The sequence below is a fragment of the Gadus macrocephalus genome, chromosome 16 (assembly GCF_031168955.1).
Source record: "Gadus macrocephalus chromosome 16, ASM3116895v1".
Taxonomy (NCBI): domain Eukaryota; kingdom Metazoa; phylum Chordata; class Actinopteri; order Gadiformes; family Gadidae; genus Gadus; species Gadus macrocephalus.
This window is the reverse complement of record NC_082397.1, coordinates 2,122,836-2,145,072: the sequence shown is the minus strand read 5'-3', so window position 1 is coordinate 2,145,072 and position 22,237 is coordinate 2,122,836. Positions and strand designations below refer to the sequence as shown.

Sequence of the window (22,237 nt, the reverse complement as noted above, 5' to 3'; positions counted from 1 at the left end):
TCTGTACCATTAGGTTTCCTGTAGCTATAACATTTCACCTTAGAACTGGGTACGGTTTTTGGCAGTCATTGGGAAGCATATGACAGGTGCAGGAAACTAATGCTTGATGTAATATTTGTATATTATGATTTTTTGTTGTTATTTTACATTTTCTGGTTTATTTATTTTAAGTAATCAAGTTGTTTTTTATACATATATATTTATTTTTGCATTTATCTGTTTATTTACTTGAAAATGCAGTTTGTGGGAAAATTCAGTAAATAATTGGACTAGGCATGTCTTCGTTTGTGTGTCTGTCTGTGTGTCCCTATGCGCGACTTTGTGTGTGTGTGTGTGTGTGTCTGTGTGTGTGTGTGTGTGTGTGTGTGTGTGTGTGTGTGTGTGTGTGTGTGTGTGTGCACTGGCATGTGGCCTACGGGTGGGTCAAAAGCATGCGAGCGAGAGGGAGGGAGGGAGGGAGGGAGAGCCATTGATCGGTCCTTAATCATTTATCCGACGCTGCAATTAAATAAATCGCAGTTTATCCTTTTCTGACGGCAAAAACCATCAACACATAAATAAATTAAATAAATTATAGAAGTAGTCTAAAATGAGTCTACAAGTCTACACAAACGACCACATTTGCACTATAAATAGCCCTTGCACAGAGGTCCCAAGGACGTCAACCTTGGACGTTCGGTAGACGTCGAAAAACGTATGTCGCCTGTCGCTACAAAACAATCCCTTCAGTGGACCGAAATTTGACGTACAAAAACATTGCGCAGTGGGAGGCTGAGTTCACTACGTGACCTTAGTTCCTCCTGTTATTGACACATTTAAGAATCATATAGTTTTGGACAAACAAGATGATAATTGTATGAAGGTAAATAATTCCTTTGAAAATAATGAAAAAATTCATTTAAATAGCAACTCGCCTATCCTTAGTTCAGGCTGCCTCTTCGTCAGATAATCAACCATCAGGCTACTTGCTCTCTCCCCTTTCTCCAACACCGTATCAATGAGACAACGTGCTCTGTCTTCTCTGTTTATCTTCCCCTCTACAGTCTTCTTCTCCTCGTCATTCAACACATTCATCTCCCTCAGGTAATGCAGGAGATTGATGACATCGTGGTTCGACAAAATGCCGAATAATTTAGAGCCAATCCTTCCAAGTTCTGAAAGACAAGTCAAGAGAAATGGAAAATGGCATTAAAACAAAACGTCACAATTATTCTCAAATTACCACTTGCAGCTGTAGCGTTGGTTGAAGATGCCAAATAAAACAAATTACTCAACTTTACCCATAAGCTTCTGTGGGTTCATCTTAATTAACAGATTACATTTAGTACACATAAATTATGGACAATATTTAAGATTTTGGTTTCAGAATGCATTGTTGGTGTCGATTAATCTTAAATACCATCTATTATTAGATTGGGCAGTTCTAAAGAGAGTAGAAAAGAGCAGAAGAGAGCAAGGTTATGAAACTAAACAACTAAGAACCGCCCTCTCCCTCTTTGCTCCCTCGCTCCCTGCGTTTATATTAATAATAATAATAATAATAATAATAATAATAATAATAATAATAATAACTAGGACTGCAAGCAGCCCCCGAGGTGTTTGCAGCCCGCGCACCGCCGACCCCAGGCGACCGCCTTTTCAAGCGATTACACACACACACACACACACCACACACACACACACACACACACACACACACTTAAAATATGCAGTTTATATGTGATTCTTGGCCCCTGCAGGTAAAGTGGTGCATTACGCTTAACAGCAATTACTTTGAATGACACTGAAACTTCAGCAAATTAGTTATGGACAAAAAGCTTTACACACATGTTAAGGGAACTTTAAAAACACGTTAAACTCACTGATCTGAGCAGTTTTGGTCGGATCCAGGGTTGGGCATAGTTCAGGGTGTTTCTCCGTCAGATAATCAACCATCACGCTACTTGCTTTCCCCCCTTTCTCTTTTACCGTATCAATTAGACAACGTGCTTTGTCTTCTCTGGTCGTCTTCCCCTCTACAGTGTTCTTCTCCTCGTCATTCAACACATTTAACTTCCTAAGGTTATGCAGGAGATCGATGAAATCGTTGTACGACAACATGTCAACTAATTTAGAGCGAATCCTTTCAAGTTCTGAAAGACAAATCAAGAGAAAAGGAAAATTAAATGAATTAAAAGAGAATTCTCAACATAATAATCTGCATTGATAATTTCTGGGATAATAATTTATCAATTCCAATCAAAATCACATCTCCCCTGTGAAACACACACACACACACACACACACACACACACACACACACACACACACACACACACACACACACACACACACACACACACACACACACACACAGTTTATATGTGATTCTGGGCCCCTACATGTGAAGAGGTGCATTACGCTTAACAGCAATTACTTTGACTGACACCGAAACTTAAGCAAAATAGTTGCTGAAAAAACTTTACACACATGTTAAGGGAACTTTACAAACATGCTGAACTCACTGATCCGAGCAGAAGTTGGGGTCAGACCCAGGGTTAAGCATAGTTCAGGTTGCCTTGCCGTCAGATAATCAACCATCAGGCTACTTGCTCTCTCCCCTTTCCCCAGCACTGTATCAATGAGACAACGTGCTTTGTCTTCTCTGGTCGTCTTCCACTCTACAGTCTCCTTCTCCTCGTCATTCAACACATTCATCTCCCTAAGGTAACGCAGGAGATTGATGACATCGTGGTCCGACAACGTGTAGACTAATTTAGAGCGAATCCTTCCAAGTTCTGAAATACAAATCAAGAGAAAAGGCAAATTAAACAAATGAAAGTTTCTTCTCAACCAAATTATCTCTGCATTGACAATTTCTGGGATAATAATTGATAAATGCTTTAAAATATGCACTCAAAATCACAACTCGCCTGTGAAACACACACACACACACACACACACACACACACACACACACACACACGCACACACAGTTTATACATGATTCAGGGCCCCTACAGGTGAAGTATTGCATTACGCTTAACATCAATTCCTTTGATTGACCCCAAAACTTCAGCAAATTAGTTGCTGAAAAACTTAACACACATGTTTAGGGAACTTTTTGAAAATGTTTAACTCACTGATCAGAGCAGAAGTTGGGGTCAGACCCAGGGTCGGCCAGAGTTCAGGGGGTCTCTCCGTCAAATAATCAACCATCACGCTACTTTCTCTCTCCCCTTTCTTCATCACCGTATCAATGAGACATCGTGCTTTGCCTTCACTTGTCATCCACCCCTCTACAGTCTCCTTCTCCTCGTCATTCAACACATTCATCTCCCTAAGGTAACGCAGGAGATTGATGACATCTTGGTCCAATAACAGTTCGACTAATTGAGAGCGAATCCTTCCAAGTTCTGAAAGACAAATCAAGAGAAAAACAAAACGTTACAACTATACTTAGATTACCACTTGTGGTGGTAGTCTTGGTACAAGATGCCACAAAAAACGAATTTCCCAACTTTACCTAAGCTTCTGTGTTCATCTTAATTCACAGCCTACATTCAAGGTCCCATGACATGCTATTTTATGGATGCTTTCATATAGGTATTAGTGGGCCACTAACACAGTATTGAAATACGTTCCCGAAATTCAGCCGTGGTGCAGTTACGGCCACTCCGAGCCAGACGCACATTGAGCTTCCCCCAAATGCGCTGTTTTGGTGTCTGTAGCTTTGATATAAATGAGGAGAGAGGCGGGTCAAGGAGGAGGGTGGGGGTGTGGCCCTGAGCAGCTTGCAGCCACGGTACCATGCGCTCTGTTTACAGTGGATGTATATCGCAATGGCGAGGCGCACACAGCCTTTAGCCTTGTTCTTTAAACATTCTAGAACACATTGGAGTCCTGGAGCTCTAAATCTAAATAATATCATATTATACATAGATATATATATCATATCATATATATTATCACGGCTAAAAGCTGTGTGATAATATATTCTGAATCTCAAACGCCCGCTGGGTTCTCTGACGTTCCTGGTTCTTCCACGTCCTCATCCATCTGAAGTAGACTGAACCGCGACATGGAGGAGAAAGGGATTGTTGCCAGGCAGCGCTTAGGCACCTCCGCCTCCTGCAGCACAGAGGCGGTGGTCCCTCGGCGGCGGGAAGCGGGGCTCAAGCGGGAGACATTCGCGGCCAACAATGTCTCCCGCTTGAGTCAAAGCCAAAGTTCCTTTCCCCCAATTCACTCTCAACCATGGCTGAGATAACCCCACTACGAGTCTCGTTGTAGAAATACCAGAGACGAGAGTCCGACGTGTTATGTGTAAGCAGAACGGTTATCCAAATAACAAGGAAGTGTACAACACTTGCGTTACAGTCCTGGGCCCAGTTTCCCGAAAACGATGGATCTTCACTCGTATGATCATTCTCACAATGGATCTTTCGAACCATCGTTAATTTCTTTGGAGCGTTTCCCGAAACTCCTCTTAACATGAACGTGCATTCGCTGCACTCACGACGTTCGTAGGATTTGTACCTGTCCACTGACGCGTTGCTGAAACGGGCTATGAGTAGAGTAGCCTACGAAAAGAATAGTTTGCAATAATATGAATGCTAAAGATATTAAAACACAATTGATTAGGCCTAGGCCGACATATGTATCAGTCCTAATCCTAAACGCACTGTGCATACATTTATTCACGGCATTTCCCCCCCCCTGAAATAATTCCATATTAGAAAAATCCAAAATTGCTTGTGTGACAACTACATTTATCGGAATGTGCAGATTTTTTGAACATATATTTTCTGCAGCAAGAGAGCCGACTTTATCTGATTCTGCATAAGGTTCCATTGATTGGCTCTCTAGTATAGAATATTTGTAGACATTAAAAATGCAACGTTCCATAATTCATATATTATCATTCAAACGAGGCTATTGCTGACCCGATTAGGAGAGCTTGGTCTAGATCCTGCCCATATTGTTGGGCAGGATAAAGTAGGCTATAGGCAGGGTTCGAGTTATGATTCCATCTCTGTGGGGGTCTCTTAAAGTTGTTGACGGTGGGGGGAGACCGTACCGGCCTTGTGCTGAATTTTGAGGGGGGGAGGGGGAAAGGTAAATATGGGCTATTATGACACGGCTCTTCTCAATGCCGTGGAACGCTGCGTTCACTTGCATGGGCCCTTCACAGCAACGCCAGCTTCTTCGGTTGCTAAGCGACGTCAACGTCTTTGGCTACCTATTTCTCTGCTGATCAACACTACATATGGTAAGATGGTAACAAATAAATTGTAAAAAAACACCTTGTGAAGTTGTTTTTCCGTTTTGCAAATTAGCCGCTCATCATCGAAAATAAGCCCCTTCAGGTCGAAGCACCTCCGTTTCGCGTCGGTGTCCGGTTCGCCCTGTCTGGGCTTATTTTCCCGATAATGACGGCGTTCTATTATCCCACTTAACGTCAATATAACTCTGCATGTGGAAGGGAAAATAGCTTTATTTGTAATTACAATATTATGCTGCTGTATTTTCAGATATTTTCAGATACAGATATTTGAGTTTGCTGCTTTCATGGGAGCCAGACCTCTCTCAATGGGAGCTCAGCTCCCACTGGCTCCCACCTAACTCGAACCCTGGCTGGCTATAGGTCTTTCTACACTGCCGAGCCGGTTCGGTCGCAGCTTGGCACGCCCGGCGATTTCACCTTCTTATCTCAAGTTTCCTGTGTAAAACCGAGGGGGTCAAATCCCCCGTTCGTCACGGCGCGGGGTTTCTTGGTTCACTGGGGAAGGCGGGGCTGTGCACGAGTCTCTGACCTCCTTAGAATAATTTGTTTTATTGCATACTCCCGAATGCTTTCATTTTTTATGAATGAAAACACCCGCATGCAATAATGAGTTCACTCTATAGTAGGCTAACGATGCTCTTAGCGTCCTACGAGTACCCTGGAGCACTCGTTAGCTTCGAGCGCTTTCACGACGTTCGTTACCAATGCTTTCGGGAAACGGTGTGAAAACTGTACGATGCTCGTACGACGCACTTCACGATCCACTTAGGCTAACGATGCTTTCGGGAAACTGGGCCCTGGAGCTCTATATCTAAATAATATCATATAATACATAGATATCTAAATCATATCATGCATATTATCACAAGCTGTGTGCTCCTCCAGACGATATTATGAATCACAAACGACTTCGTCGGGTTCTGCGACGTCTCTGGTTCTTCCACTTTCACATCAATCTGAAGTAGACTGAACCGCGCGCTGCCTGCTGCGCGGTCAGCGTCATGTGCAGTTGATGTACTTCAGGGAGTCAAAGCCAAAGTTCCTTTCCCCCAATTCCTTCTAAACCATGGCTGAGATAACCCCCACTACAGTCTCGTTGTGGAAATACAAGAGACGTCAAAGAACCGACAAGAAACACTTGCGTTACAGTGTGTGTATTCACAGATACACACACACATGTGGCGGTTGCACGGTCGTCTCTCATTGGCGGGCCAAAGTCTCTGGGCGGGCCAGGCAGAGTAAGGGGAGGAGCTTACTGCAGTGTGACGACATAGGAAACCACATTCCAAATCAGCGTGCTTTAGCCTCCGTTTTTTTCAAAGGCGAGCAGAACACCTAGTGCTCGTTTTACACCGAACGCAAGTTTTAGCCACTGAGGGACCATAGGCAGGCTAGGGGAACTCATATTTATGTTAGAAAACCTCATAAAGTGAGATTTTCATGCCATGGCACCTTTAAGCCAACATGTTAACTCCAGCATGATCTGTGAAAGTTAGCCCGAGCAGTAGAGTAACCCCTTCTATTTTTTTTAGCATCAGCAGGTGGGTGGGGGGGGGTTAGTCCCCCTCCCTCCGCTCTCTTCCAGGTCTGTGTTGTCTGGGCAGGAATGTGTCTGGACTAGCCAAAGTGAGGACACACCGAACCAGACAGACGCTGCTAAGTGATGCCTTGGTACCTCTCCCACAGAACCCCCCCCCCACTCCCTAACCCCCAACCTGTGGGCTGGAGACAGGGATTAATAGTCTGGAGTATTGATTCAGAGCAGAGTACCTTCCTCCAGTCCCTGTGTTCTCACTGCTCTGTTGTGGTTCTCAGCTTTAATTACACCCCCTCCAAATTACGACCTGTCTCCCTGCGGTTTCCCCGAAGACGGCTGCCAAACCTTTTTTTATGAGAACAGTTGCAGTCTGTTGATTCGTCTGAGCCTGATAAAGGGTTATACTCCGCCCCCGGTTGCCGGTACGCTGCTCTTGGGGCGGAGTATAACCCCGTGTTTCACTGCTGTCGACGTCGGCCGATCAAACCGGTTTAATTTGGTTCTGAAACAGCCGGGCCCTGAGTTGAGACTTGTTATCATTACTGCTAACGCCGCCGCCGCCCTGCCGCGCCGTAGCCCCGCCGCAGTAGCTCCTCCCCAGCCCCGCCGCAGTCCCGCTGCCGTAGCTCCGCCCTAGCCTCGCTGTAGCCCCGCCGCCGTAGCCCCCCCGGTCCGGGCCCTGAGCCCACCGGGGCGACCCTCAGTGTCGCGTCGAGAGCTTACCACTGTTGAGAGCGTTTATCTTCACTTACTCAAGACATAATCCGCGGGGGAGCTTAACGTCTGAAGCAATTTCCCCAAACTCTTATTTGTGTCTTTGATAGCCCCCCCTGGGCCCCCCTTGTTTGAGAACTGAACCGGATGCTGGACTCACGGAGAGTTGAAACGCCACCATTCGTTTCCCTTAGCAGACGGTGTAGCCGCGTCACATGCTAATTAGCAGCACATTGCACGCGGCTGTTTGCGGATGGTAGCGGCGGCGCTAGCTAGCGGCGGCGGCTAGCTAGCGGCCGGCGCTGTGTGCGGATGGCAGCGGCGGCGGCTAGCTAGCGGCCGGCGCTGTGGGTGGATGGCAGCGGCGGCGGATAGCTAGCGGCCGGCGCTGTGTGCGGATGGCAACGGCGGCGGCTAGCTAGCGGCCGGCGCTGTGTGCGGATGGTAGTGGCAGCGGCTAGCTAGCGGCCGGCGCTGTGTGCGGATGGCACATATAGACATATAAGCCAGTCCAACGCTGAAGAAGCAAACTGGACAACATATTTCATGTAAAAATATAAAAGACAGAACAAACGTGATAGATAGTCAATTATATAAAATATTAAATATTTGGTAGCCTCAGAGCAGCAGTCCAGTCTGATGCTGCTGGTTAACCTGATAGACATGAAGAGGACAGGACTGAGGGGACAGGTATAGAGGAAGATGACCTACACTTAAAACTGACGTGATGACTTGAAATGATCCCAAATATGTAATGGGTTAACATTGTAATGTCTTATATATAATTGATAGTTAAAGTATTTATTTTCTTATGAACTCCTTGAGGTGTATTTTTCCTTGCCAAACGATGATCCAACATACAATACAATAAGGGATTGTAAGAGTTTTGCGCTCTACATTTATTCAAATTCTTCCATCCCTGAAAAAAGTGGGCCGGTATGGGCCTGAAACTCTGCGGCTGGAAATGGGACCCACTCCAGCCCTGCATGTAACAACCAGTTGGCTGTAACCGCCTATAACACGTTAAACCGCCAAAACCCAGACAACACTGATCTTATTAAAATCTCATGAAACCAATGCGCATATACTATCATACAGTATCCTAATATGGTATACTAAAATTGTACAATCTTCAAAGATAGTTTAATGACAAAAACGGCTTACCTTCCATAGTTTCGTTTCAACGTTGCGTGGTCGACCAATATGAATCTACATCCGTCTATAACAGACTTCCTTTATTTTGCAGGTTTCTTATTGGTTGGATCATTCTCTTTTCCATAACGTGTCTCTACCTGTTACGCCATTAAGAACGCCTTATGGTCGTCACACGCTGAAGCCTACCCCACTCTCTGGGTAGGACTGCCCCACCCTCTGGGTAGGCCTACCCCACTCTCTGGGTAGGACTACCCCACCCAGCCTCTCTGGGTAGGTTATGGGTCTCATTTCCATCCTGATAAACATTATGACAACACGTAGCAGCAGTGTTGATTTTGGACTCTTTTTAGAGGTGCTCAAGCACCTCTAAAACAAAAATAAAGTTAAATTATATAATATTTTCCGATATAATTTTAAAATAAGAAGGGGGAAGTGAAATTCATGGAGCAGTTTAAAGTGGAAACTTTGTTCTTACCATGATGGACCTATAAAGAAACTAACTGTTCTGGCAGTTAGTTACTGCTGGAAACACAGCGGAAGATGCGGTGAAAACAAAAGTGGTTGATATCGCATCTGAAATAGTCCCGTTGCCTACGTTTACTGGATACCATAGAAGGTAAACCGAGTTCATCGCCAACTACCTTTGGACTTTGTAACATTGTAGTGTACCTTTTATAAGGCTACTATGACGTGATATGCTCATCGGTTTTAGAAGTATGCGACTGCGATCGATCAGTGTCGTCAGGGTTTATTTGTGGGGGCATACTGTAGTGGTCGGTCTTTACTATTGAACGTTACTAAATGTGAGTTCATATATCAGGTGATATCAGGTGTTCACTCACTTTCACACTGAACTGTTTTGTGACGATTCCATAACACTAAACAGGGGGTTACTTATATTTAGGTATATTTAAAATACAATGTTTAATTAATAACCATAGGCCTATAGTGATATAAGTCTATTCTGGATGCGTTCAGTATTCTGTCTGTATCGAGTGGACTCGCGTTCCCTGCATATTGTTCTGCACAACAGAGATGGTCTACAGTAGGAAGGGAGGTACCCCTACCTGTTGTAGAACCGAGCACAGCAATGCTCTTAGAATCTCCAATTCCAAGCAATTATTGTATACTAATATTTGTCTGCAAAAATTTATAAATTGATAGATGTTGTGATTGATAGATTTAAAAAGTGCATTTATAGCCATGCCGAATGGGAGTTGATATACCACATAAACACTTGGAAAATAAAGAGTTGATGAGTATATTTCCCATGAGAATCGCTGTCCGCATTTAATTAATCCCAAAATGATTGGAAAATAGGCTCAAGGTTGAGTATCATGTATCATGATACATGATAAATATGTTATATATATTAATGTAGGTTGAGTCCAGTTGGGTTATTTGTGGAATTTAGAACAAACACTGTACATAACATGACTATTAAGTAGAAGCAAAATACATGATACAAGATCATGCTACAGCACCATACTAGAGAAATACTGTTAAATGTATTCATGTAAACAATAGTTTATAGGAATATAACACTTCCTACACAAACGCACTCAATGGCCAGATACAGGGTATGCTGTGCAGTGCATGACAATTCCTGTTCTCTCTCTCTCTCTCTCTCTCTCTCTCTCTCTCTCTCTCTCTCTCTCTCTCTCTCTCTCTCTCTCTCTCTCTCTCTCTCTCTCTCTCTCTCTCTCTCTCTCTCTCTCTCTCTCTCTCTCTCTCTCTCAAGCCCCAGCATGCATGTGGCCCATGGTATGCTATATACCTCCAGGCTTCTCCCTCTCTCCCTCTCACCCTCCCTTCTTGTTTTGTCTTTTTGCCAGACACCAGTGCTGAGTTTGATGAAGATAATAAGGGTGAGCAGTTACACTCTTCCATTGAGCTTTGAGTCTCAGACTAGGTGATCTGACAACAGAAGTGTTTCATTAAGTTGTGTGTGTCTATAAGGTTCATATGCTTCTGTACTAAACATATCACTGCTAACTGCAGAATTGTGTCTGGTTGCAGATTTACCATTCCTCCATCTCACCCTCCCTTCTGCTTTGTCTTTTTTCCAGTTGCCAGTGCTGAGGTTGATGAAGGTGAGCAGCATGCTGCCTGCCAGTGTATAATGAGGCCGACTGTTATTCAGGGGCGGTTCCTTAGAGGAGGCAACGAAGGCAACGCCTCCTCGTGATTTAAAAAATAAAAATAAATAAAAAGATTCACGTGATGATGAAATTATTATTCAATTCTTCTTTTTTTTCAAAGTGATCTATGTGAAATGTGTGTTTATCATTGAATAATTGCATGAAAATGTTGGAAGGGTTCTTCTCGATTAACCACCAAAGTGGTTCGACCTCAAAGCTTCAAATAAGTATGCTAGGGACACCTAGTGGTGATTGAAATTGTGATGAAAGAGAGAGAGTTTCCAGCTAACCCAACCCATAATGTGATGTTTGCTTTGGGTGCTGATACAACATCAAACTATTTGAGAATTAAAGTCATTTCAGAGTGAGTGTGAGTTCGCCGTTCATGAATATCTCCGGAGCTCATGGTAGAAAATAAATCATTTGGCAAAGATTTTAAGTAGTCCTCCCGGCCAAAATAGACTTATCAACTACAGTAGGCCTACTAATAATTGTAACAATACTGTAATACTTGAAGTGATTAATGGATTAAAGTGGTATCACACTGCATGATGACTGAGAATGAGTGTGATTAATTCATTATAGCCATCAAAGTGATCTTGGAACTTGGTAGTCTTTTTTGTAAATGATGTGCAAATTAAGAACCCATATCGTGGAAAAGCCCGAGATGAAGCCTCGACGGTCACACACATCGTCATTTCGCCTATGTGAATCCTACTCGATTCGGAGCTTCGCTGGGGGAGGAGCCGACGTAGCCTCCTCGACACACGCCCCGATGCCTCAACGCAAACCATAACATCCCTAACTTGAAAACTTGACAAATATATCAAAACTGTACTATGTATCATGTTTGTCAAGTATCATGCCATTTATCAAACTGCCCTGCGGAGCGGGTTTCATTGTCTCCTGTCTGTGAAAAAGACTAAGACAATCCACACAGTCACCTATCGAGATGATGGACCACTCAACCAAAATCTCGACCCCCCCCCCGTTTTATCCATGACACCCCCTGAAAGCCTCAAAATCATAATTTGATGGGAGACTCAAATTTTGTCAAAAAAAAACATATATTTTATTTTATTGTCACTAATGGCCACTTAAATGTTTTTAAGCTCACCATGTCCAGTATTCAGAATTCAAAACATGTATTCACAAATATGTTATTTTTTGCCAAGCGGAGCCAGCCAGTCTTGTGTCCGTATGCAAATTAAACATGTTCGCCAAACAGAAGAAAGACGTAATGTTGCAAAGTCATACTAAAAACGGCTAGCAAGCGAAAGCTAACCAGAGTGTATCACTCACACGCTTTGGGTCTATTCTAACTAGGGATGGGCACGAGTAGTAAATTCCAAACTCGAGTGATCGAAGGAATTCCTCGAGGATCAATCGAGTACTCGTTAAATCAAATCTATTTTTAGAATGCAACGCATCTGCAGCAGGAATAGGCCTGATGATGAACGGCAATATTACCAACCAAACATGTAGGCCTAATGCTTATTCTCCATCAAAACAGTCAGAGTTATCAGAGTATTCATTATTTATTTTTGCAAACGTTCAAAACACATTTCCCTTACAAAAATAAATATGCGTCTCACAATTTAAATCACGTCGAACCAAGGCCTGTAACAGTTTAAAAAAAATGAAACAAGTAGCCTAACCATTGCAAATAAATGCTTAAAGCTGCAAATAAAACGGCAGCAAATGGACTATGGAAATACTCAGCGTTGTGATCTTCTCTACACGCCCGGGATTACAGCTGCGTCTTGCGGCGGTGAAAATATAGCCGACACACTTTCACCGTTGCTGCGGGTCTGCTTTCCCGAACTCACTGTTGTGTTTCAGGAGCATATGTTGCCGCATAGTACTTTCTGGTAGCTCGATTTCGCTTGGCATATTTTACATTTCACCTTATGATCTCCTATTTCTTTAAAGTATTTCAATTCTTCGCTGCGGTTTGCTTTAACCGCCATCTCTTAACTTTTTGAATTCTGGCGTGCCTGCACACGCCACGGAACGCGCCATGGAAATGGATGCATTTAATTTTCTTTGTGCCCACGTCATGCGTTAGTGGCGCCGACAGAAAATTGATACATTTGCTTCAGAAAACTTTGTTTGTGTGTGTATATGCAAACTCGAGTTTGCCTGTCCACCAACCGAGTTCATTTGTAACGAGTAGTACTCGAGTAATCGATTCCTCACGCCCATCCCTAATTCTAACTTAAGGTAAGAGGCTATCTTTTAAATCTTTGCAGTGACTGAATTGTGATGATAGAACTGGGACATATAGGGTGCACTGTGCATAAGATGAGTGCGTGCTACTGTGCACGTGCATGTCCTTTCCGGCTTCGGCATACTTATGAAGGCTTTGTGGTCGGTTGTGGCCTTAAGAAGCAGCCTTGGAGTTGCAGAAGTTGGAGTGATAGTTTCCGTGTGTGCGAAAGAGAGCGCGAGAGAGAGCGCACCTGCCATGGTGATGTTTGGTTTGTTGTCTTAAATGTTGTCAGCATCCGCCGTTGTTGGACGAATGTGCTTTGTGTATGTGTTCAATGATGTATTTGTCTGATCGTATTTGCTGCAGATGGATGGTTAAATAATGTCACACGATTGGTCATACTGCAGGTTTTCATTTGCAAGTGCACCGATCGCGTGCCAGACTCCGATAGGCTATACCTGGCATTTATTCAGTTGTTGATTGCTCTCCTAAGTGCGCCATATTGGACATAGGAGGCTGCATTGGCTAATGTGTTCCTTTACGAATAGGCTACTTTAGCATATCGGATTATCAATTTTTTTTGTTGTCATGTAGGCTATAGACGATTGCTTGCATCCATGAAATATTGTAATGTTATAGGTCAACTGCATATTGAGAAGATTTAGATCGGTATTGCGCAACAATCCGGGGATGGGGACCCCCGAATATTGACGGGTATTTCGAACACTGGCTCTAAACCTACAAAAAACCTATAAAAAGGTATCCTGTCACATTAGCACCACACGCACACACACACACACACACACACACAAACACACACACACACACACACACACACACACACACACACACACACAAAATGTAAGTTTGGTTAATGAGCTAAAATAAAAAAAAACTCAAAACTGGGCATTAAATTAGCTGACATGGGAGTAGAACTTCAACTTGAAATCAACTTAACTGAAATAACATCAACCTGAGAATCATGTACAGTCAACCCCGGCTACACTAGTACATTATGGATCACATCTCCCAAGTTCTGGTGCAGAGGTTTGAGTGACAAGTCTGTGGCCCTACCTCAGCCCTAATTACTATTGGATGGGTGTCCATCTGCCACCCCTAATACTACCGTTACTGGGTTAAATCGAAACGTCAACTCAACCTCACGTATATTGGCATTGATTGGTGTTTGTTAAAATAATTATAATAATACCGCCAGTTTTTTTCAAAACCAGCCCAAATTGTATGTACCCGCCCAATCTTGCAACACTGACCGTGAAGGAAATGAGTAAGCAAGAGCACGGGTTTAGAAGATGCCAATTTAAATTTACAGCGAGGGACGGTGAAGTTTTAAAAAAAACTTGCTGGTGGCGCTGCAGAAATTCATATTTTATTGAACCACCCATTTAGAGAATGTATGAGACGAGAAACATCTGACGATGAGGAAACATTCAAACCAGCTTTGGCAAGGAGAGATAAATCGCTGGATTTATGCTGTAATGTTTCTAAAAAGAAAACGATCAGATAAGAATCATGTAACAATCACGTAACAATCACAGGCCATAACGCCTATGAACAGGTAAAACCGCCAAAACCCAGACGACACTGATCAGATTAAATTCTCATGAAACCAATGCGCATATACTATCATACAGTAGCCTAATAAGGCAAAAAATTTTACAAACTTCGAAGATAGTTTCATGACAAAGATGGCTTACCTTCCATAGTCTCGTGTCAACGTTGGCAAAGTCGACCAATATGAAACAGCTTTTTTCTTTAACAGACTTCCTGTTGTTGCCCCAGTTGTGGTGCTGTGTGTTCTCCCACTGTGTCGGCCCCACCCCTGTGTCTCTCTGTCTCTGTGCTTTGCCTGCAACTCTCTACTGCTCACATCTGGCCTGCATCTGTAGAGACAGGACGCTGACCTTCTTTTATGGCACTTTATTCTGTAGGCTGTACACGTTCAATGAGAGCAAAGATTCAGAATGAACCAGCCTCTCTCAATCCAGTGGAATGCAAAACGAGCACTAATAGTATTTCAAAAATTCCATTCACATTGCACTGCTGTGGACACGTACCTCTCTCAATCCAGTGGAACGCAAACTGAGAAAGGAACGCAAAAATCCAGCATATAGCCACCACTATCCAATAGAGGGCGCGGTTTAGTGGTGCAACGGATCACGGATTTCCCGTGATCCGTATGGATCAACCCTCACGGGGCGGGACGCACGTGATCCGTGGGTCAGCTGACAAATAATAGTTGCCCGTTCCCGTTCGAATGATCGGCATATGCGTAATTAGGGTACTGAACATTAAGCGTGGCAGCATGGCGAGTGGCGGGGTGGAGGAGTTGGGAGAGGCCTCCTGCATCATTTAAATCAGCTGTATGGGAGCACTTTGGCTTCCCTGTGCACTATAATGAAAACGGAATAAGGGTAGTCAACCCCGGCTACACTAGTACATTATGGATCACATCTCCCAAGTTCTGGTGCAGAGGTTTGAGTGACAAGTCTGTGGCCCTACCTCAGCCCTAATTACTATTGGATGGGTGTCCATCTGCCACCCCTAATACTACCGTTACTGGGTTAAATCGAAACGTCAACTCAACCTCACGTATATTGGCATTGATTGGTGTTTGTTAAAATAATTATAATAATACCGCCAGTTTTTTTCAAAACCAGCCCAAATTGTATGTACCCGCCCAATCTTGCAACACTGACCGTGAAGGAAATGAGTAAGCAAGAGCACGGGTTTAGAAGATGCCAATTTAAATTTACAGCGAGGGACGGTGAAGTTTTAAAAAAAACTTGCTGGTGGCGCTGCAGAAATTCATATTTTATTGAACCACCCATTTAGAGAATGTATGAGACTAGAAACATCTGACGATGAGGAAACATTCAAACCAGCTTTGGCAAGGAGAGATAAATCGCTGGATTTATGCTGTAATGTTTCTAAAAAGAAAACGATTAGATAAGAATCATGTAACATTCACGTAACAATCACAGGCCATAACGCCTATGAACAGGCAACACCGCCAAAACCCAGACGACACTGATCAGATTCTCATGAAACCAATGCGCATATACTATCATACAGTAGCCTAATAAGGCTAAAAATTTTACAAACTTCGAAGATAGTTTCATGACAAAGATGGCTTACCTTCCATAGTCTTGTGTCAACGTTGGCAAAGTCGACCAATATGAAACAGCTTTTTTCTTTAACAGACTTCCTGTTGTTGCCCCAGTTGTGGTGCTGTGTGTTCTCCCACAGTGTCGGCCCCACCCCTGTGTCTCTCTGTCTCTGTGCTTTGCCTGCAACTCTCTACTGCTCACATCTGGCCTGCATCTGTAGAGACAGGACGCTGACCTTCTTTTATGGCACTTTATTCTGTAGGCTGTACACGTTCAATGAGAGCAAAGATTCAGAATGAACCAGCCTCTCTCAATCCAGTGGAATGCAAAACTAGCACTAATAGTATTTCAAAAATTCCATTCACATTGCACTGCTGTGGACACGTACCTCTCTCAATCAAGTGGAACACAAACTGAGAAAGGAACGCAAAAATCCAGCATATAGCCACCACTATCCAATAGAGGGCGCGGTTTAGTGGTGCAACGGATCACGGATTTCCCGTGATCCGTATGGATCAACCCTCACGGGGCGGGACGCACGTGATCCATGGGTCAGCTGACAAATAATAGTTGCCCCTTCACGTTCGAATGATCGGCATATGCTTAATTAGGGTACTGAACATTAAGCGTGGCAGCATGGCGAGTGGCGGGGTGGAGGAGTTGGGAGAGGCCTCCTGCATCATTTAAATCTGTTGTATGGGAGCACTTTGGCTTCCCTGTGCACTTTAATGAAAACGGAATAAGGGTAGTGGACAAAACGGCCACGGTGTGTCGGCACTGTGGCACCAGAATAACCTACGACCACGACAACACCTCGAGCATGGCCAGCCACGTGAGGCGACATCATCCCGGTGTGTCGGGAGTAGGGATGTAACGATATACCGTAAAACGGTATACTGCGATATGAAAAGGCCACGAATGTCAACCGTACGTATTTTCATGTAATACCGTGTTGCGGCATAGCCGCGAGATTGCATCGTAAATGCAAGTCATTGTGGGGAGTCCGTCATTAAAACGTTGCACTCAACTTAGCACGGAATGCCCAGGCAGCCCACACCACACAAAATAATAAAGCATTGACACAACACCACTGAAATATGACTCCTAACTTGAAAATCAACGGTCCCCTCTCACGTGGACCTTTGTTTGTAAACAAAGGTCCACGGGATGGTAGGTGTAAACACTAACCATCTCAGTGTTGCAGTTGCAGTGTCCGTTTCAACAACATTATGCACACAGCAGCCAAGAAGAGAAAACGCAAGCAGATAAAAAGAGAAAGAATAGCGATTGAAACTAGCTTACCTGTTGAAGGAGAGAAAAAAAGCGATTGAAACTAGCTTACCTGTTTGAACAGAAAGTGGTTCATCACGGGTCAGTAATTATGAATCCAGGCGAACAAGAAATTGCGGAAGCAGAGGACGCTTCTTCGCTATTTAGGCCACCAAAACGGACCAGGTCGGCAGTGTAGGAATTCTTCGGCTATCTAAAGGATGAAGACGGCGCAAAAGAGGGAGCAAAATATGCTCCCAAATCAAAAGAGGCAAAGGAATTAGGTGAAGCAGTGGCATTTTTTATTGCAAAGGACATGATACCTTTCCAAGTGGTTGAAAAGCCCTGATTTAAGCATTTGATGCAGAAGACGGCCCCACGCTACAAGCTGCCATCTCAGGTTTACTTTTCGGATTCAGAGATTCCCCAGATGTTTGAAAAGGTGCGTGCAACTGTTCAGAAAAAGGTGTCTGAGGGAGACCTGTGGACGAGCAGAACCATACATCAGTTTAACCATCCACTACATCTCCAAAGATTGGAAGCTGAAGTCCCACTGCTTGGAAACAATGTATTTCCCGGAAGACCACACCCACGCTCACATTTAAGAAATGATCGACAGTATTCTCCAGGCTTGGAAAATACCAAGAGAGAAGATTGTCTGTTTCACAACAGATAATGCCTCCAACATGAGGAAGGCATTTGAAGATGACCAACATCCTTGGGTGTGGCGAGGGTGTTTTGGGCACAATCTAAATTCAGCCATTTCAAAAAAAGTTTATATTGTATCGTGATAACGTGATATTAATTTTGATATCGTATCGTACTAAAAATTTCATATCGTTACATCCCTAGTCGGGAGTAACGGGAGGAGAAAAAAAAAAGATGCGCAGCAACTGCTTCTCCCCGATGCATTTAAGCAGTGCTTTCCTGCAAGCTCCGACCGGGCAAAAGCCATCACCAAATCGATTGGGGTGTTTATAGCGGCGGACATGAGGCCATACTCCGTTTTCGAGAATAAAGGCTTTAAAAACATGATTAAGGTGCTTGAGCCACGGTGCGAAATACCCTCGCGCTACCACTTTACAACCAAGATCGTTCCCGAACTTTATGAGGCACAAAAAAAAGATTATGTAGATGAATTTTCCAAGGCATCCTCCGTTGCCCTCACTACAGACGGGTGGACCTCTAGAGCCACTGAAAGTTTATTTTAAATTAATAATTTATTTTATTAAATGTTATTGCTGCAATAATAGTTCTGTGAAAATTGAAAAAAAAGATTTAACATCAAATAATTGTTTCTTCCAGGGTCAAGCCACTGAGCCGACAGGAGGAGGCGCAGGGACATCTCCTGCACAAAAGAAGTCAGCCATGGAGGCGCTTTTCGGGGAGACCTTTGCAGGCAAGGAGGTCACAGGCAAGAAGCCGTTTCTTGATACCATTGAAGAGGAAGTGGCATACTACCGAGCAGCAAGTGGCATTCCGGTTGTTGGTGATCCACTGAATTGGTGGAAGACCAACGAGGGCAAATACCCTCATGTTGCCATGATGGCTAAATGTTACCTTGCTGTGCCTGGAACTTCAGTTCCCAGCGAGAGAGTATTTTCCACTGAAGGGGACATAGTGACTGCAAAAAGGTCTACACTCTCCCCAGGCAATGCAGACATCCTCATCTTTTTGAAAAAGAGTTTAAAGTTATGAATCCAGGCCTGCTGTGCTTCTTTGTGCACTTTATTTTGTTTCTGCACTTTATTTTGTACAGCCTCAGTACAAAACAGTTATTCACTGTTGAATGTTGAAAATAAAACAAAAAAGCAATTGAAAGCTAAGTCACACTTGTCTTATCTTTTTCGTTGTTGATGCGATAATGATCCGATCCGTGACTCAAAAACCGTGAACCGATCCGAACCGTGAGTTTTGTGATCCGTTGCAGCCCTAGCGCAGTTACGCAATAAATTAATCTCCTAATACCTAAAAACTACCATGAACAATACGAGATTTTGGTGAAATAAAACTCACATAACCACAAAATATAAAATGAAAGGATACAAAAATATTTGTCATTCTTTAATCACCCCTCATTCACCCCTTACATTCACCCCTCTTTAATTTTTCCTTAATGTGTAGAGTAGAAAATATACAAAACAAAGCTCATGTTCACTTGGTCCAAGATAACCCTGGGGACTTTCCCTTACACAGCATATACTACAGCTGCTTACAAAAGTAAGTTGAAAGAAAACAGCAGTTGATCAGACTACTGCATCTTCTAGTGAATATGATGCCTTTTACACCATACCAGATCTTGGAACACTTTCCCTCCCATATGAACATCTCACTACTCAAGTGATACAACATGTAATAAAGAAAAGTATACCACAGCACCTAATGGTACGAACACACCAAACGCGTACCCGCGTAAGATTTACGCGCGTAACGCAGCTAAAATGTTGATTGACCATTTTGTGTCAAAAATTGTCCTACGTATGCAGCTACGCGCCTGTGGCTGCGCTGGATGTAGGAGTCCGAGGAAGGAAACCCAAATGCCGCCATGTTTGGGTGCATGATAGAGCTTGGATCGGGTTAGATTAAATAATCTTGGATATAAATAGCAATAATCGGGTTAAATAACTTCACATGGTGTGTCTGGTGTGTTTCCAGCATTAGCATATTGTTGATCAGCAGAGAAATAGTCTTCGTTTTCCTCTTGACCTCTAACCTTGTCAGACTGGATACTCGTGGGTATCAGTTGAGAAGAGTCACTGCACAGAGAGTGAGGCATCTCGTTCTCCACCTCAGACTCATAAGCTTCTCCCATTGACTCACACACAGCATCAGATGACGCGTCTAACCACGAGCAGGTACGGTCCTCAGAAGCGTATACTGCCAGGCCACTCAAAGCATCAACAGACAGAGGCTGGAACTCACTATCCATATCTGAGACATCTTCATCCAGCTCCTCTCTGCTTTGTTCTAGGACCGGTAAGAAGCTCACGTCCAACAACAGGTTCTGATGGGCTACTTTGGTCTTCCCACTCTCATCCCTGACTTTGTAAATGTGAGTAAGAGGCTTCCGGTGTTGATGGTATACATGGTGGGCTCCCACTTGTCTGCCAGCTTCCTCTTCCCTCTCTCCGCTTTATTGGCCAGCTGTCGTTCAACGTTCAAGTGGGTTCCACAGACTCTTTTGTTATAGCCATTGGCTTGATGTCGCTGTCCTTTCCTCGCATGCTGCTAAGCTATGCCGGCAGCCACATGGAGGTTCGCCATCAGTTTCTCTGCATAGGTCCTATAATCCACCACGACTGGATCCTTCAGGACTTGTTTGAAGACCATATCTACTGGGATTCTGGGGAGTCGACCGTACATCAAGTAAAATGGAGGATATCCAGTTGTTTCATGAATAGTGGCACTATAAGAAAAGGTCAAAGTCTGTATCTGTTGGGCCCAATGTTGTTTGGCTGCTCGCGGTAGGGCACGCAGCATACTGCCAAGCGTCCTATTGAACCTTTCGGTTTGCCCATTCCCCATGGGATGGTATGCTGTTGTGTGTGTTTTTGTAATCCCTGTGAGGCTGAGGAGTTTGGCAATGAGTTTACTTTCAAAATTGGGTAAGGGTTAGGACGACCGTAGATGCAGAACACGTTATCCCATAACTCCTTCGCTACTTGCTTTGCAGTTTGGTTGACGCAGGGGAACGCATGAGCCAATATTGTAAAGTGGTCTGTTATGACCAACACATCGAAAGATCTTTGTTTACTGTCCTCAGCCCTCCAAAAATCAATGCACACCAGTTCCATGGGTGCCGAAGTGCGAATGCTCTCCAAGGGAGCCCGGGCAGCTGGTTCAGGGGTCCTTGCAAGGATACAGCGTTAGCAGCATTTCACGTATTCCTTGATGTCTCTTCCCATCTGCGGCCAGAAGAAGCTTCGTCGGGCGAGATGTGCGGTTCTAGCTTGCCCTTGATGCCCAGCTAGACCATGCACACCAGCGAGAGCTTCGGCCTTCAAACTAACAGGCAGCACAAACTGATACCTCTTCTCTCTGCTGAATGGGTCCTTGGTTACCCTATGTAGTAGGGATGGGCGTGAGGAATCGATTACTCGAGTACTACTCGTTACAAATGAACTCGGTTGGTGGACAGGCAAACTCGAGTTTGCATATAGCCTACACACACAAAGTTTTCTGAAGCAAATGTATGAATTTTCTGTCGGCGCCACTAACGCATGACGTGGGCACAAAGAAAATTAAATGCATCCATTTCCATGGAGCGTTCCGTGGCGTGTGCAGGCACGCCAGAATTAAAAAAGTTAAGAGATGGCGGTTAAAGCAAACCGCAGCGAAGAATTGAAATACTTTAAAGAAATAGGAGATCATAAGGTGAAATGTAAAATATGCCAAGCGAAATCGAGCTACCAGAAAGTACTATGCGGCAACATATGCTCCTGAAACACAACAGTGAGTTCGGGAAAGCAGACCCGCAGCAACGGTGAAAGTGAAAGTGTGTCGGCTATATTTTCACCGCCGCAAGACGCAGCTGTAATCCCGGGCGTGTAGAGAAGATCACAACGCTGAGTATTTCCATAGTCCATTTGCTGCCGTTTTATCTGCAGCTTTAAGCATTTATTTGCAATGGTTAGGCTACTTGATTCGTTTTTTTTAAACTGTTACAGGCCTTGGTTCGACGTGATTTAAATTGTGAGACGCATATTTATTTTTGTAAGGGAAATGTGTTTTGAACGTTTGCAAAAATAAATAATGAATACTCTGATAACTGACTGTTTTGATGGAGAATAAGCATTAGGCCTACATGTTTGGTTG

General features: G+C 43.8%; 2 protein-coding genes across 2 annotated transcripts in view; both read right to left on the bottom strand.

The window, feature by feature from the left end:
* LOC132475106 (uncharacterized) overlaps positions 1 to 22,237 on the bottom strand; it is a 444,510-nt gene that overhangs the window by 331,202 nt on the left and 91,071 nt on the right. The gene's annotated exons all lie outside the window — the stretch shown is intronic.
* On the bottom strand, positions 321 to 16,281 carry LOC132475118 (uncharacterized). Its single transcript, XM_060076110.1, has 5 exons — positions 16,182 to 16,281; positions 3,123 to 3,395; positions 2,505 to 2,777; positions 1,863 to 2,132; positions 321 to 1,154 (listed from the first exon to the last, which is right to left on the bottom strand). Exons 1-5 carry the CDS (start codon positions 16,186 to 16,188, stop codon positions 895 to 897), a joined length of 1,083 nt encoding a protein of 360 aa, XP_059932093.1. The 5' UTR covers positions 16,189 to 16,281; the 3' UTR covers positions 321 to 894.